The sequence below is a fragment of the Passer montanus genome, unplaced genomic scaffold, assembly GCF_014805655.1.
Source record: "Passer montanus isolate IOZ18808 unplaced genomic scaffold, ASM1480565v1 scaffold43, whole genome shotgun sequence".
NCBI lineage: Eukaryota > Metazoa > Chordata > Aves > Passeriformes > Passeridae > Passer > Passer montanus.
The window spans coordinates 274,017-287,587 of record NW_024369151.1 but is presented as its reverse complement, the minus strand read 5'-3'; the positions used below and the strand labels follow the sequence as shown (position 1 = coordinate 287,587).

The window sequence follows — 13,571 nt, the reverse complement described above, 5'->3', positions numbered from 1 at the left end:
ACATAAATTCAGGAGGGATCTAACCGCTGGCCTGTCCTGGAGCCTGCAGTGTTCAGCCCTGGCTGCCATGGATGCTTGCTGCCCTTGGGCCATCCCCTGCCTCTCTGCTGTTGCTCACAGCTCTCCACCCACACTCCCCCGGCCAGGGCAGGTAACCACAGGCTGGGCAGCAGCTCCTGCAGTGCTCCAGCCCAGCCCCATGACAGCCCTGGCCTCAGCTCTGCCTCAGCAGCGCAGTGCTTGGAAAAACAAGCTCACATTGCAGAGATGCTTTAGCAGAGTATTTATTCAATGCCAGAGTGAAGAGCAAAACTCAGTACAAACAACACCTCAGTGCCTTGCTTGCTGCTGCACCGAGCCACGGGTGGAGAGTTCACAGTTGGGGGAGGAAGGGGAGGTTGTTCCTTCACTGTGTGACTGGACAGAGCAGGGTGTGGAGCCTGTGTGCACACACAGGAAGGAACCCCTAATTTCATGACAGAAAACCTGAGTACGGGGGTTTTGGATGAAGCTGGGGCACAGCAGGACACAGGTGCTGACCCTCCTGCTGCAGAGGCTGTTAAAGCCATCAGTGCCATTGTGACAGAAGATGCCACCTCTGCCAGGTTTATCAGCAACCCCAGATTGGGAATGGCACAGGCACCTGCACTGGAGCTTCCAGGGGGGCCCCAAAATGCCTCCCCCTGCAGTTCCTTCCCAGCCCTGCTTCCAGGAGCAACAGCAGCTCCTCAGGGTCCCATCTAGGCCAGGTCAAGATTAGGAGCGCCATTTTAGACTCTGACATTTGGGTACTTGCTACAGGGACAGAAGCTCAGGGGACAGACAGTGAATACCACTGAGTCCATAATAACTCAAGTGACCATCCCCACTGCCTGTGGGGTCCTGGAGGAGCTGACCCCCTCCGTGGTGGGTCAGCCCCAGGGACAGGGAGCTTATTCAGCTGTCAGGAGGGCAGCAGCTGCAGGCAGGAGGGCTCCATCCCCATCACCTGCAGGTGAATGAATACCTGCAGCACTTGTGGGTGCCTCCACTTATTCACAGAGAACATTCCAAAAGAACCTAAAGTGCCATGGGTAGCATGGGCAGGAGGTAAGCTGTCCTCATGGGTACCCCAGAAAGGGACAGCAGATCCCCCACAATAAATACGTTCCCGATCCATAGCTTATTGAAGTGCTACTCAGAGGAAGACAGAGGCAAAGCCAGCACCATGTGACCACCAGCCCTCCCCCTCCCAAGTTTGGAAACTGGCAATACCAATACACAGACCCTGGGGCCAGTCAGGCTCCCAGCCCTGGCCCTGCTGCCCCCTCACTGCCCCCAGTCCCTGCTGCCCTCCTGGGCAGAGGTGCCGTGGGGAAGAGGCACTTGACATTCCGCAGCAGCCAGACGAGTTGCCCGTGGAGCTTTGGGACAAACACACATTAATAAAACGCCAATATTAAGAGAGTCCTGCAGTCAGGCAGCACAGCTGCACCGTGGCTCCTGCCACTCTGCAGCTGGTGGCTCCCAGTGTGGCTGGCCACGTACCCAGCTCACACAGGCCCCCACTGGACGTGCCTCAGTGTCCCCTGTGCCCAGAGCTCACCCAGAGAGCTATGCCCAAGTAGCGATGCTGGTGAGAAGCTGTGGGAGCCCACCCTGCAGTGACCAGCTCAGCTGCTGCCCAACAGAACCACAACAGGGCCCCAGCTCTTATGTCCTGTCTGAAGCCGATGCTTCGAGGAGGCGACTCCTGCTGCCAGGGCCCCTCCTGGCTCAGCCATAGGATTTGTGTGCCTAGAGCTCATCCCTGTGCGGGGCACAGGGCTCTGTGAGATCAGAAGGAGGTGCTGCAGTGAGGAAGCTGCAGGAGCAGATGTACCTGGGTTCAGCTTTTCTGGTTCAAGAGCCAGGAGAAGAGCAGTTTCCTGGGCCGAGGCCTCCTGGCCTGGCGGATGCGCACGGCCCGCGGGGACCGCCACACCTTGATGGTGGTGTCATCACTGGCTGTTAGCAGCAGCTCCTGCTCCACCGGGCTGAATGCCACCGAGTTCACCACGTTGTCATGCTGCAGCTTGGCCAGGCAGATGTTGTAGTGCCGGTCCCAGATGTAGCCGTGTCGATCCTCTGCCCCACTGGGGTGAAGAGACAGTGGTCAGGGTGTCCCACTGGTCCCAGCGTCAGCCCAGCAGCCCCAACACCCTGCCCTTCCCACTCCTGTCCTTCCACAGGGAGGGGGGCAGAGGGTACCCAAGCCCCTGTCTCCATGAGCTTCATACTGCACAGGCAGCTCCCTCTGGGATCCAGCTCACCCCACAGCACCTGCAGCCCCAAGAAGGGCATTTGCCACCTGCCACCAAACACACCACAGCCCCAGATTTACCCTTTCCTCTGGGATTTACAGCAGGGTATTTACAGCAGGACCAGGGCAGCCACCCTTTATCAGCACTTTGCAAGTCAGTCCCTCTGTTCTTGCCGGTCCCACTCCCTGCTCTGCTTCCAGCACGCAGGAGTGTTCTGCTCACCCGACCACCACATAGCAACAGGCCCAGGCCTTCCCAGAGGCAGGATCAGGATCCTGCCCACGCCCTCACCTCGCTACAAAGTCCCTGCTGACGTCCAGGAAGATGAAGAAGCACTCCTCGTTGGGCGTGTAGGCCCGGTGTGCGCGCAGCGCTCGCTTCACCTCCTTCATGGTCTTCAGGTCAAACACGTGCAGGTCGATCTCCTCGGCGATGGGAGGCGGCTGCATCGGGTCCGAGATGACGCAGTCCCGCGGCCAGGCCCGGCTGTTCACATACAGGTACCTTGGGGAGGGCAGGGAGGGTTACCTGCACTGCACCAGGGCTCACAGAGCCCCCGGCACAGCAAGGATGAAGCCTGCAGCCCAGCTCACTGAAATCCAGGCTGAAACAGGGAACAGGCTGCTGGAGCACTGCTGGCCATGGAAAGGACCACTGCACCTGAAAGGTGACGCTAGGGGTCAGGTGACACCTCTCTAATCTCACTGAAACTATCTTTAGGGATGGGGCTGTCTTCTGGGCAGCACATGAAGGGGGACTCTGCCGCCCTGCTCCGTTCAGGTGAGACCCCACCTGCAGAGCTGCCTCCAGCTCTGGGAAGCCAAAGAAGGATGTGGAGATGCTTGACTCCAGAGAAGGCCACAGAGATGCTCCAAGGGCTGGAGCCCCTCTGCTCTAGAGCCAGGCTGGGAGAGCTGGGGGTGTTCAGCTTGGAGAAGAGAAGGCTCCAGAGATACCTCAGTCCTTTCCAGTGCTTAAAGGGGCTCCAGGAGAGCTGGAGAGGGACTGGGGACAAGGATGGAGGGACAGGACACAGGGAATGGCTTCCCACTGCCAGAGGGCAGGGATGGATGGGATATTGGGAAGAAATTGTTCCCTGTGAGGGTCGGAAGGCTCTGGCACAGGGTGCCCAGAGCAGCTGTGGCTGCCCCTGGATCCCTGGAAGTGTCCAAGGCCAGGCTGGATGAGGCTTGGAGCAGCCTGGGACAGTGGAAGGTGTCCCTGCCCATGGCAGGGCGTGGGGATTAGATGGTTTTTAAGCTACTTTCCAACACAAACCATCCTAGGATTTTGTGGGTGATCTACCTCAGGAACAAGATACATTGGTGTGGGCAACTCCTCCACTCTTAGAAGGAACCACCCTGTCCTGAGCTGGCTCTGGAACACATTCCTGCCATGGCTGGGGGGGAAGCTCAGCAGCAACACACCATCACCACCTGGATCAGTGGGCACCCAATCCATCCACTCCTTCATGTCCTGATCACCCCACAGAGCCTGGGAGCAGCCCTTGCCCACCCTGGCAGCTGCTGAAGCCCTCTGTGCTCACCGGTGGTCAGGGGAGAGGCCCATGCCAATGATGTGCCCGTGGATGTCGATGACGTGATCCAGGGAGTCAAAGAACTCATCCGAGCGCCGCTCCTCCCCCAGCACTGGCCCTGCCGTCGTCATCTGATGGGGCAGGATCCTTTTAATCCCTGTGGGACACAAAGCAGACAGAGGCAGTTCCACAGGCTGCTGCCAGCAGGGCTGGGGGAGGCCCCAGGCTTCAGGGAGGGGTTTCCCTTGGTGCAGCTAAGAAAGAGAACCAGCTTGCCGTGCAAGGTCTGGGACAGGGCTGCTGTCCTGGCCAGGCTCCTTCAGCTCACCAGGTTTGGACCAGGACCCTGCCCATGAGCAAGCTCCTGACACATCCAACCCCAGCCAGGGAGATCCCAGAGCCTGTGGGTACAGCCAAACCTTGCCTCAGCCCATCTCTGGAGCACATGGAAGCTGCGTTGGCCCAGGAGACACGCTAGTTGTAGAAGGGTTTTTCTCCAAATGATTGCCTGGGCTGAGCCCATTCCCTGCAGTAGCCAGCCTGGAGCAGCCCAGCAGATGCACTGGCTGTGGCAGGGTTTTCCCCTGACACTGTCAAGTGCAGGTGGGGATCTGTCCCAGAAAGCTCAAAGTACAGACATTTAAACCCAAACTGTGCTCAGGTGCTTTGTAGCTTCTGAACCTCCTGACTAAATGAGACAAGTGATGGGTCAAGCCCTGTCCCCTTCCAGCTCTGAAGAGGTCCAAAGCACAAACAGATCCACAAATGGTGCATCCCCAATGGCTTCCTGGAGGACCCCTGTGAGCCTCAGTAGCTCCTGGGCACACACAGGCTTCATCCTCAGCAGGTCCAGGGGGAGCTGGAAGGTGGCCCAGCCCGACCCATCCCATCCCATCACCCCTCTGCGAGAATTGCTAACAACATGTTTGATTTTAGCCATCTCCTGCAGCCCAACAAGACACAGGTGACACCCCACTACAGCTCATGTCCAAGGCCTTTCCTAATATTTCTGCCCCTGAGCCTGGGACCTTTGAGACAGGACTAGTGTTCTTCCACCCCACTGGTGCTGCTCACCAGCATCTTCATCCTCACTTCCACAGCACCATGCTCCCTGTCCAAACTCAAACACACATGAGTCAGCAGGACAGGCTGCTCAGCCTGGAATCACCATGAGAAACAGGAACTCGATTTCATGCTGGAGCAGCACTGCATAGAGTGAGAGGTGAGCACAGGGTGAGCTCCTTGAGGTGCTGTGGGCACAGAGCAGGAGCACAGGGCCAGTTCTGCACACAAACCAAGGGACAAACGACACCGCAGTGACTCACGGTGGGACAGGAGCTGAGCCAGTGTCCAGCCCTGCAAGCAGCAGCCTGTGCTGCAATGCTGGCTGCCAGCCAGAGTCACAGAGCTCAAAGGCGTCGCACAAATCCCTCAGCCCTGGGACGCTGCGGGGGAATCCGGGAGCCACAGGCCCTGCCTCGGTGTGTGGCAGGCTGCAGGCTGTGAGTGGCCCTGGCTCAGCCCAGGGCTGAGTCACCATGGCTGTCTGCAAACCCAGCCCACAGCAGGAGCACGAAGCAGAGCTCATTCAGCCCAGGTCATATTCCCAACCGAGGTGGGCAAAGACTGAGTTGCTTACAGCTCTGGAAACTGCCTTCCCCACCTTACTGGGCTGCACTGGTGTGGGACCATGAAACGGGAAAGTCAGGAGAGCAAGGAAGCAAGGCTGTAACTGTGTGAGCAGTGAAAAGAACTGAAACTGTCTGGCTTCACAGCAGTCTTGTCTGAGAGCAGCTCCCTCTTTCCCCACACTCCTGGTCCTTTCCACCTCTCTGTCACCTTTAGGGTCTCTTGGGGAAACAGCCAGTCTCCCTGCTCCTGCTCCCCACTGAGGAGCTCCCCACAGGGTTTCCTGTAAATTCAGGCTTTGCTAGACCTGTTGTCTTAACAAGGGTGCTCCAGGTGAGAGCCAGTGACATCCTAACACAGGACAAGGTCACCAGCAATGCCACAGCCTGGCGCATGCTGCACCCACAGCACATTGCACCCCACTGGAACAGTGGAGGAGGCTGCAACCTGCCTTGCCCACCACACAAACACTGGCTGGGGCAGTGAATAACCCCTTGGAAACATCCCCAGTCCCAAGTGTCTCACTGAGGCTGGATGCCCACATAAGGGTGATCCCACCCATGGCAGAGGGGAGGCAGGCAAGGGGCAGGGGCACTGCACAAGTGACTCACACATCAACCCCATGCTGCTCAGACCAGCCCTGTCTACCCCCACAAGAGAACAGGACCGAGGTCCCTCCACACACTCCTGCAGGGCAGCTGCTGTCCTGCCCCTGCACCCACTGCTGCTCATGGCTGATGTCCTTAACCAGAAGCTCCTTCTTGCTTTTCTGCTCAGCCCTTGCCATGCCTTCGGCCACGTGTCATACTGGCAGCAACAAAACAACCCTCAGGCAAGTGGAGGAGGTGAAACTCCCCACAGTGATGGGGCCTCTCAGAACCCAGAGCAAACCCCAGCTCACAGCTCACCAACAGATGGCAAAAAGACCAAGTCTTTGGGCAGAAAGACCCAAATCCCAAGCGCAGCTGCAGCCCAGGCCCCCAGGGGGCCCCGGCTGTTCCAGGCTCAGACCCAGCCTTACCTATCTGGTGCGGGGAGTAGGTGAGGCATCCTGTGGTGAAGATCAAGTACTTTGTCTTGCTGTTGCTGTCTGTGGGGAGCAGGTTTGGCTCGGGCGGTTTAGTTCTGTTTCGCACAAACAGCTCGGCCACCTTTGTCTCCAGCTCTGTCTCGGTCAGGGCAGGCCTCACGTGGCCCTCCATGATACCATCAAAGAGCTGCTGCAGCCCATGCTCCGCTGGCACAGCCCCAGCATCCGGCAATTCCTGTACGGCTGGCTCCGGAGGCGGCCTGGGCTTGGCCCCTTCCTCCTCACTGTCACTGCCGAGATCAAAGAGCGGGCAGGTGGAGGAAGCAGCCAGCTGCTCCTCGTAGTCCAGGAGCAGATCCGGGGAATCGTACCGGCTGCAGTCAGCCACCATCACAGTCCGGATGGTGCTGGCATTCAGGTTCTGGATTTTGAACAGTCTCTTCACTACATTCACATTCTCAGACTCAATGCCCTGCAAGCAGAGGGGAGAAGTGAGCAGGAACCAGCCCCAGTCACTCCCACAGCTCAAACCAAGCCCTGAGCTAGCGCAGTGACACCAGCCTGCACGGATCCCTCCACGCCGTGTGTGGGCACTGACACAACAAGGGGCCCCAGGCTTGCCAGCTCTACTGAGCTCCTTCCTATCCTGGATGGAGACAGAGCAAGAGAAAACACTCCTGCAGGCAGGCAGCAGTGGAGCAAGGAAGCACAGCAGCTGGGCAGCCCTGCTGCCACCATACCCTGAGGTAATCAGCTGGTGCAACCTGGTGCTTTGCAGTGCAGGGCCAGGAGCTGGACTTGATCCTTGTGGGTCCCTTCCACCTTAGGATGCTCTACATTCTATGACTGACAAGGATTTCAGGAACAGGCCTCTGTGATAAGCATGAAGTAGGATCCCTCTGGCCCACAACAGCAGTGGCAGAGAATCCTTGTGCTCCTGGAGTGTGCTTGTACCCCTCAGCAGAGGCAGCCTGGTATCTGCTCCAGACACACAGAGCAGGTCCCTCTCTGCCTCACTGTTCCCAGCCTGCAGCTGTACTCCCACACCCCTGTTATGGGCAAGGTCCTTCCTGACCTCTCAGGGATGGAAAGTGTAATGCTGGTGTAATGCTTCAGTGTAGCATGGAGATGTGGCTGTGGGAAGAGTCCCTGCTACAAGAGGATTTTACCTGGGGTTAGCATCTTGTTAAAATCACAAAACATGGGGATGAGCAGGTGTGGCACTGAAACAGAGGCAAAACATGGTGAACACAACTCAGCAGCCCAAGTGCCAGGGAGTGAAGGAGCAGCTCATGGCCAGCACACTCGGTGCTCCCAGTCTCACCACAGAATCAGAGACAGCACCTGGCCCAAGAAACCTGAGCAAGGCCAGGCAGCACTGAGCTCAGCCTCCAGCTCACACAAACACACAAGTGGGAGAAGGGCCATTTCTGGGACACATGCCAGGCTACAGCAGTCCCAGGACCAGCTTCAGACTATCAAGGACCTCAGCAGCCCCACTGTTGGGCAATGCATGCTGTGCAGCACTGCAGCCAACAAACATCTCAGCCTAATTAATGTGGCAAAAGTTAATGAGATCTGAGGGCAGAGTTAGAATATTGTAGTGAGTACCACAGCACTGAGCATGGAGAAACCTCATGCAAGGGTTGCCTCGAGCTCAGGATCCTGAGGGCAAGTCAGAGGAGACAAACAGGGAGGACAGGAGGATTGAGCCATCCTTCCCTGCAGCTTTCCCTCCCCCAGCAGCCAGCAGGAAGCTGCACTGCCTGTGGAGCTGGAAGGAAAGCAGCTCACCTGGAAGGCATTGTTCAGCCACAGCACCGAGCAGGAGGTGATGCGCCCGATCCGATGCAGATTGCCTGATATCAAGTTGGTTTCATTCAGCCAGCAGCCAAACACATCATAGGGCTTATTCCTCACCCTGGAAAGCAGAGTGAAGTTCTCTGGAAGGGAAACATGAGTGTGAGGCAGTGACTTCCAGCAAGAGCTCTGAAGAAACCGCGTGGGACAGAGGAAGTGGATCAAGGTCTCTGCAGGAGAGGCCAACCCCCATGCAGCTCCCAGCCACTGCTACAGAAACAGATTATTTCTCTTTTCTCCAGAGATGTGTGATGATCCATGCACAAAGGAAACCAAAATAACAGGGCAGTGCACAGAGCCAGAGCAATTCAACCTCCCACCCTTTCCCTGAGCGGGGCCCAGAGCAGGTCCTGGGGACAAGAACGAGTTAAACACATACAGAATTTCCCTCCCACCCCTGCGGCCTGGGGCCTCTCCAGCCAAGGCAGCTGTGCTCTCCTGCTTCCTGCTGCACTCCTGATTGCCTGTACTGTGGGACTCTGCACAAAGATGGTGAGGTAACAGGAGGGATAAGCCTCATGCACAGAGCTGCAGAAGTGAAAGAGGCTTAGGTGACAACACCTCAGAAAGCCCTGTGAGACCTAAGGGTGAGACTAAGGCCACAAAGGTGAGAGCTAGATGCAGCCACTTTCCTCTGGAGATGGGCTGAGAGAGCTGGATGTGTCCAGCCTGAAGAAGAGAAGGCTCTGGGAAGACCTTAGAGCCCCTTCCAGTGCCTAAAGGGGCTCCAGGAGAGCGGGAGTGGAACCTGGGCCAAGGGATGGAGGGACAGGACACAGGGAATGGCTCCCACTGCCAGAGGGCAGGGATGGATGGGATATTGGGAATTAGGAATTGTTCCCTGGGAGGGTGGGCAGGCCCTGGCACAGGGTGCCCAGAGCAGCTGTGGCTGCCCCTGGATCCCTGGCAGTGCCCAAGGCCAGGCTGAATTGGGCATGGAGCAGCCTGGGACAGTGGGAGGTGTCCCTGCCATGGCAGGGGGTTGGAATAAGCTGAACCTTAAGGTCTCTTCCAACCCAAACCATTCTGGGGTTTTGTAGCTCTATGCCAAACACCACATGTGCCAGAGGCAGAGGCTCCAAGATACGTGACGTGGATAACCCTTGCCCAGCCTGGCACTTAGAAGAGAAGTGAGGATAAATACACAAAACACTGCCTTGAGGTGCTGCTGTAGTAACCCACACAGAGTTAAGGTTGTCTTTGAGGCTTCCCCTCTAGAACCGTGATTGGAGCCCCTCAGCTCAGGAGTCAGGAGGAGCTGAGACAAGGCTACTGCACACCCAAAGAGGAAGGGAACCCCCTGACCCAGCACTCGTATGCCCCAGGAGCCCCAGGGAAGCCCCACTTACCCATGCTGATCACTGCAATCTCCCCCGAGGAGGAGTTGTGAGGCCCCACAAAGACACCGGACACCAGCAGGAGGGAGTCATCCGAGTTGAACTGGGAGAACTGGGTGTAGCTCCAGTTGTATGGCCTCATGTTGGAGCTGTGCTGCAGGGAGATGTCCAGCTCATTGCTCCAGATCTACAGAGAGATGGACAGTCAGGAAGCTGCTGAGAAGGCTGAGGGTGGTTCTGCTTTATCTGTTCTGCCAGTACTCAACGGGACATGAAAAACAAACCATATCAAAAACCCCATTTAACTGCCTCCCCCTCACCACATCCCTGTCCAGTCCCCTGACAGAAAATGGAGAGGGGCCAAATGGAGAACTGCTGCTCCATTGGCCAGAGGAGGTGTTCAGGCAGGAGTGAATGGTGCTACCACAGCTGGGTTTCCAGCATGTTCAGACAGATTCCTCCCACGACAACCACTCAGGGAAGACATGATCTACTGCAGTGGATCACTATCTCCCCAGTCTTCATCAGACCCAGGGCACAACAGGACACTGATCTGCACCTAGAAAGCAAAGCACCTCGGCCACCTCCACACACACTCGGGCTGGAGCTAGAACACACAGCCCTCAAGGCTACATTTGCAAGAGCCATCAGTTCCATGGCTTAGAAGACAGCTCAGCACCCACAGGAACCAGCCCAAATCCAGGGACATCTGGTCCAACCTCTCCACAGAGTTCCCCAAGGCTGCTCAGGGCTGAGCCCCACTGGACTGAGGCTGCAAAGCTGGACAGGGCACCTACCACTTTACCTTGACCGTGCAGTCTTTGGAGCACGATGCAAACAGGCAGCCAGAGTGGGAGAAGCTCAGGTGCAAAACCTGGTCATTGTGCTCCTTCAGGGCCTGCACCTCCACACAAGGGATGGTGTCGTAGAGCCTCTGGAACTCATCGTACCACGAGACAGCACCTGCAGACAGAGCAGGGGCATGGACACAGCTGTGAGAGGAGGGAAGCAGGGCTGGGCTGAACACGGCACCAGGCTTTAATAAACCAGCCCTGGCTCCTGCCAGCAAGGCTAGGAGCTGTGCTGGGGCACAGCCCAGGGCTGCAGCTCAGCTATCAGCCCTCAGCATTTTCCTCAGCAGGTCCCTACTCCCACTTACAAAACCCCCTTTCTTCCAGTACACAGACAGCTCCACACCACACTTCTGCCTCCCAAACCAGCACAGCCCCTGCTGGAACAGCCCGGGAAGAGGTGCTGGCTGTCAGACCAAAACCTTGCTCAGTCCTGAAGGAACACGTGCACCAGCACAGCCAAATCAGGCAGCTGGGGCAAGAGGGAAGCTGGGAAGCTGCTCCTCACCACAGCCAGCTCTGCACTGATTACCTCTGTCTTGTCTGACACAGAATTAGGACAGCTCTAGAAAGGGTCTGGGACCAGGAAAAAAACATCTCCATGAGATAAGAGACTTGAAAAAATGAAAGAGAAGAACAGAAGCTGGGCATGGTGTGCTGAGCACAGCCTGGGGCACACTGAGGGGAGTCTTACTGATGGACAATAAAAAACAAATAAAGAACATTTTTAATGAAAGGCCTGGCCAGGCAGCCTACAGACTTCTTGTAGCAGCAAATCCCAGAGAAGCAAAGAGGATTAGACATGTATATGGACAAGGGCCAACTTTCCTAGTGACACTGAACAGGACTGAAGGATTTTTTGGAACACGCTGCAGCCCAGCTGCTCCTGCAGGCAGGGACCAGCTTGCTGCCAGCACATCCCACTGCTGCTCAAGGCCTCAACCCCCTCCAAACCTCCTGGTCCCAGCCCATCCAGCTGGGAAAAGCCTGGGCAGGCCCCATTTGGCCAAGCAAACCCAACATGTCATCTTACAGGCCCACTGGACACCACTCCTCTAGCCATGCAGCTGCCCAGGGCAGCCAGGCTGGCAGAGATTCCCCAAACTCAGCCTCCAGCCCCTGCCCACGCCTGCCAGCTGTCCCTGTCCTGCTGCCATGTGCAGGGTGCCCACAGCTCCAGCAGCCAGGGAGGTGCCTGAACACCTTACTGGGCTACACCAACTGCTTGATCCTAATTAGTGCCCAAGAACAGGGCTGGAAGCTGACTAAGCAGCTCCAGGAGGCTGGGAGGGAACAAGCTTGGTCAAAAGGCTTCAGAAAAACCCTAAAGAGAACATCCTCAGCCCATGGAGCTCCCAGGGTCTGCAAGGGCAAAGTCACACAGCCTGGAGGAATCCCATTGGCATCCACCTCCCCCGAGCCCTTCTGCAGTGGTGTCCCTGCTGCAAGATCAGCCCCCAGGGCCTGATCCTTGGCATTTCTGTCTGCCCTTCTGCAGCCACTGCAACTCAGAACCCAGGATCCACCTCCCCAGCCACAGCAGTGCCCCTCGCACAGCCCCCCACGAGCCACGGCAATGGCTGCTCAGAGAGAACCCCCTGGGCACCAAGGGCTCCTTGCCAGTGCAGCTGGGGTGACAGAGCCGGCCCATCCTGCCAGCTGCACCACACAGCTCCCAGCAGGGCTGCCCAGCAGGGAGCACAGCTGTGCCACACGCCTGCCACCCCCAAGGCTCCCCACAGCCCTGCCGGGCTCTGTCAGCTCCTGCTGAGGGCCCAGGCCAGGCCCAGTGTGCCGTGGGGCTGTGGGGCAGCTGCTGGCTCTGCACGTGTCCCCAGCTGTCCCACAGACACACAGCTCCCTGCACAGCTCCCTGCACACCGTGGCAGGGCCGGCTCCAGCTGGGCAGGGGCAGAGCTGCAGCACGGCTCCCTGCAGGAGGCCGGGCTGCAGCAGCACGCGTGACTGACTGCAGCTCCCGGGATCCCCCTGCACAGCAGCTGCACAGAGCAGCTACAGCGAGCTCGGGAACCTTCCCTGTGCGGAGAGGGGAAAGGCAGAGCGCCGGCAGCCCCTGACAGCCCCTGCAGGCCCAGAGCCGCGGCCGCGCCCACCTCAGCCCGGGCCCGGCGCACAGCGGGCAGCGCAGGGCCCGTGCCCGGCTCCCGGAGCGCACCTGGGTGCCGCGGCACGTCCCGGGACACGCGGTAGTAGCGGTAGAACAGCTCCTTCCACAGGAACTCGTCGCGGGCCACGGCGCGCCACTGCTGGCAGACAAGCGCCACCGAGAGCACGTCGGCGTGGTCCAGGTACAGGAAGATCTCGAACAGGACGGTGTCCGGGAGCCGGGGGCAGCCCGCGGCCATCGTGGCATTCTGCCGCCGCGCCTGGAACCCAGCGGGGCGCGGGGGTCAGCGCGGGACGGGGACCCGCGAACCCCGAGAGCCCGCGAACCCCGAGCCGTGCCCGGTACTCCCGGCTCCCCGTGCCCGGTGCTCCCGAGCTGTCCCCGCTGTCCCCGGGGTTCCCGAGCTGTCCCCGGTGTTCCCGAGCTGTCCCCGCTGTCCCCGGGGTTCCCGAGCTGTCCCCGCTGTCCCCGGTGTTCCCGAGCTGTCCCCGGTGTCCCCGAGCTGTCCCCGGTGTCCCCGGTGCTCCCGAGCTGTCCCCGCTGTCCCCGGTGTCCCCGAGCTGTCCCCGGTGTTCCCGAGCTGTCCCCGCTGTCCCCCCGCACCTCGGCGGCTCCGCTGCCCCCGCCCCGCCGCGCCACTTCCGGCCGGCGCTGCCGGCGCTCCCGCGCCAGCCAATCACGGAGCGCGTCCAGCCGCAGCCCCGACGCCTCGAGCACAGAGGTCCCCGCAGCGTGCCAGGCACAGCGAGCCGAGCGCGGCGCGATCGCTCACGAGCGCCCCTGCAGCGGCGGCGCCGCCCCGCCCCATCAGACCACGCCCCCACGGACCACGCCCCGATTTGACACGCCCATGCCCCGTTAAACCACGCCCCGTTCCAAACAGGCCCCGCCCCCCGGGAGTCCCCGGCCCCGCCCGG

General features: G+C 59.1%; 1 protein-coding gene across 2 annotated transcripts; it reads right to left on the bottom strand.

Moving 5' to 3' along the window:
• Positions 1-268: 268 nt before the first annotated feature.
• FBXW5 (F-box and WD repeat domain containing 5) lies at positions 269-13,454 on the bottom strand. Of its 2 annotated transcripts, XM_039719867.1 has the most exons (9): positions 13,258-13,454; positions 12,703-12,913; positions 10,481-10,638; positions 9,688-9,862; positions 8,273-8,421; positions 6,470-6,950; positions 3,829-3,976; positions 2,574-2,786; positions 269-2,114 (listed from the first exon to the last, which is right to left on the bottom strand). In XM_039719867.1, exons 2-9 carry the CDS (start codon positions 12,890-12,892, stop codon positions 1,868-1,870), a joined length of 1,761 nt encoding a protein of 586 aa, XP_039575801.1. In that variant the 5' UTR covers positions 12,893-12,913; positions 13,258-13,454; the 3' UTR covers positions 269-1,867. The 2 variants fall into 2 exon arrangements, with proteins under 2 accessions (XP_039575801.1, XP_039575800.1); XM_039719866.1 differs by lacking the exon at positions 13,258-13,454 and having other exon boundaries at positions 12,703-13,021.
• Positions 13,455-13,571: the final 117 nt, after the last annotated feature.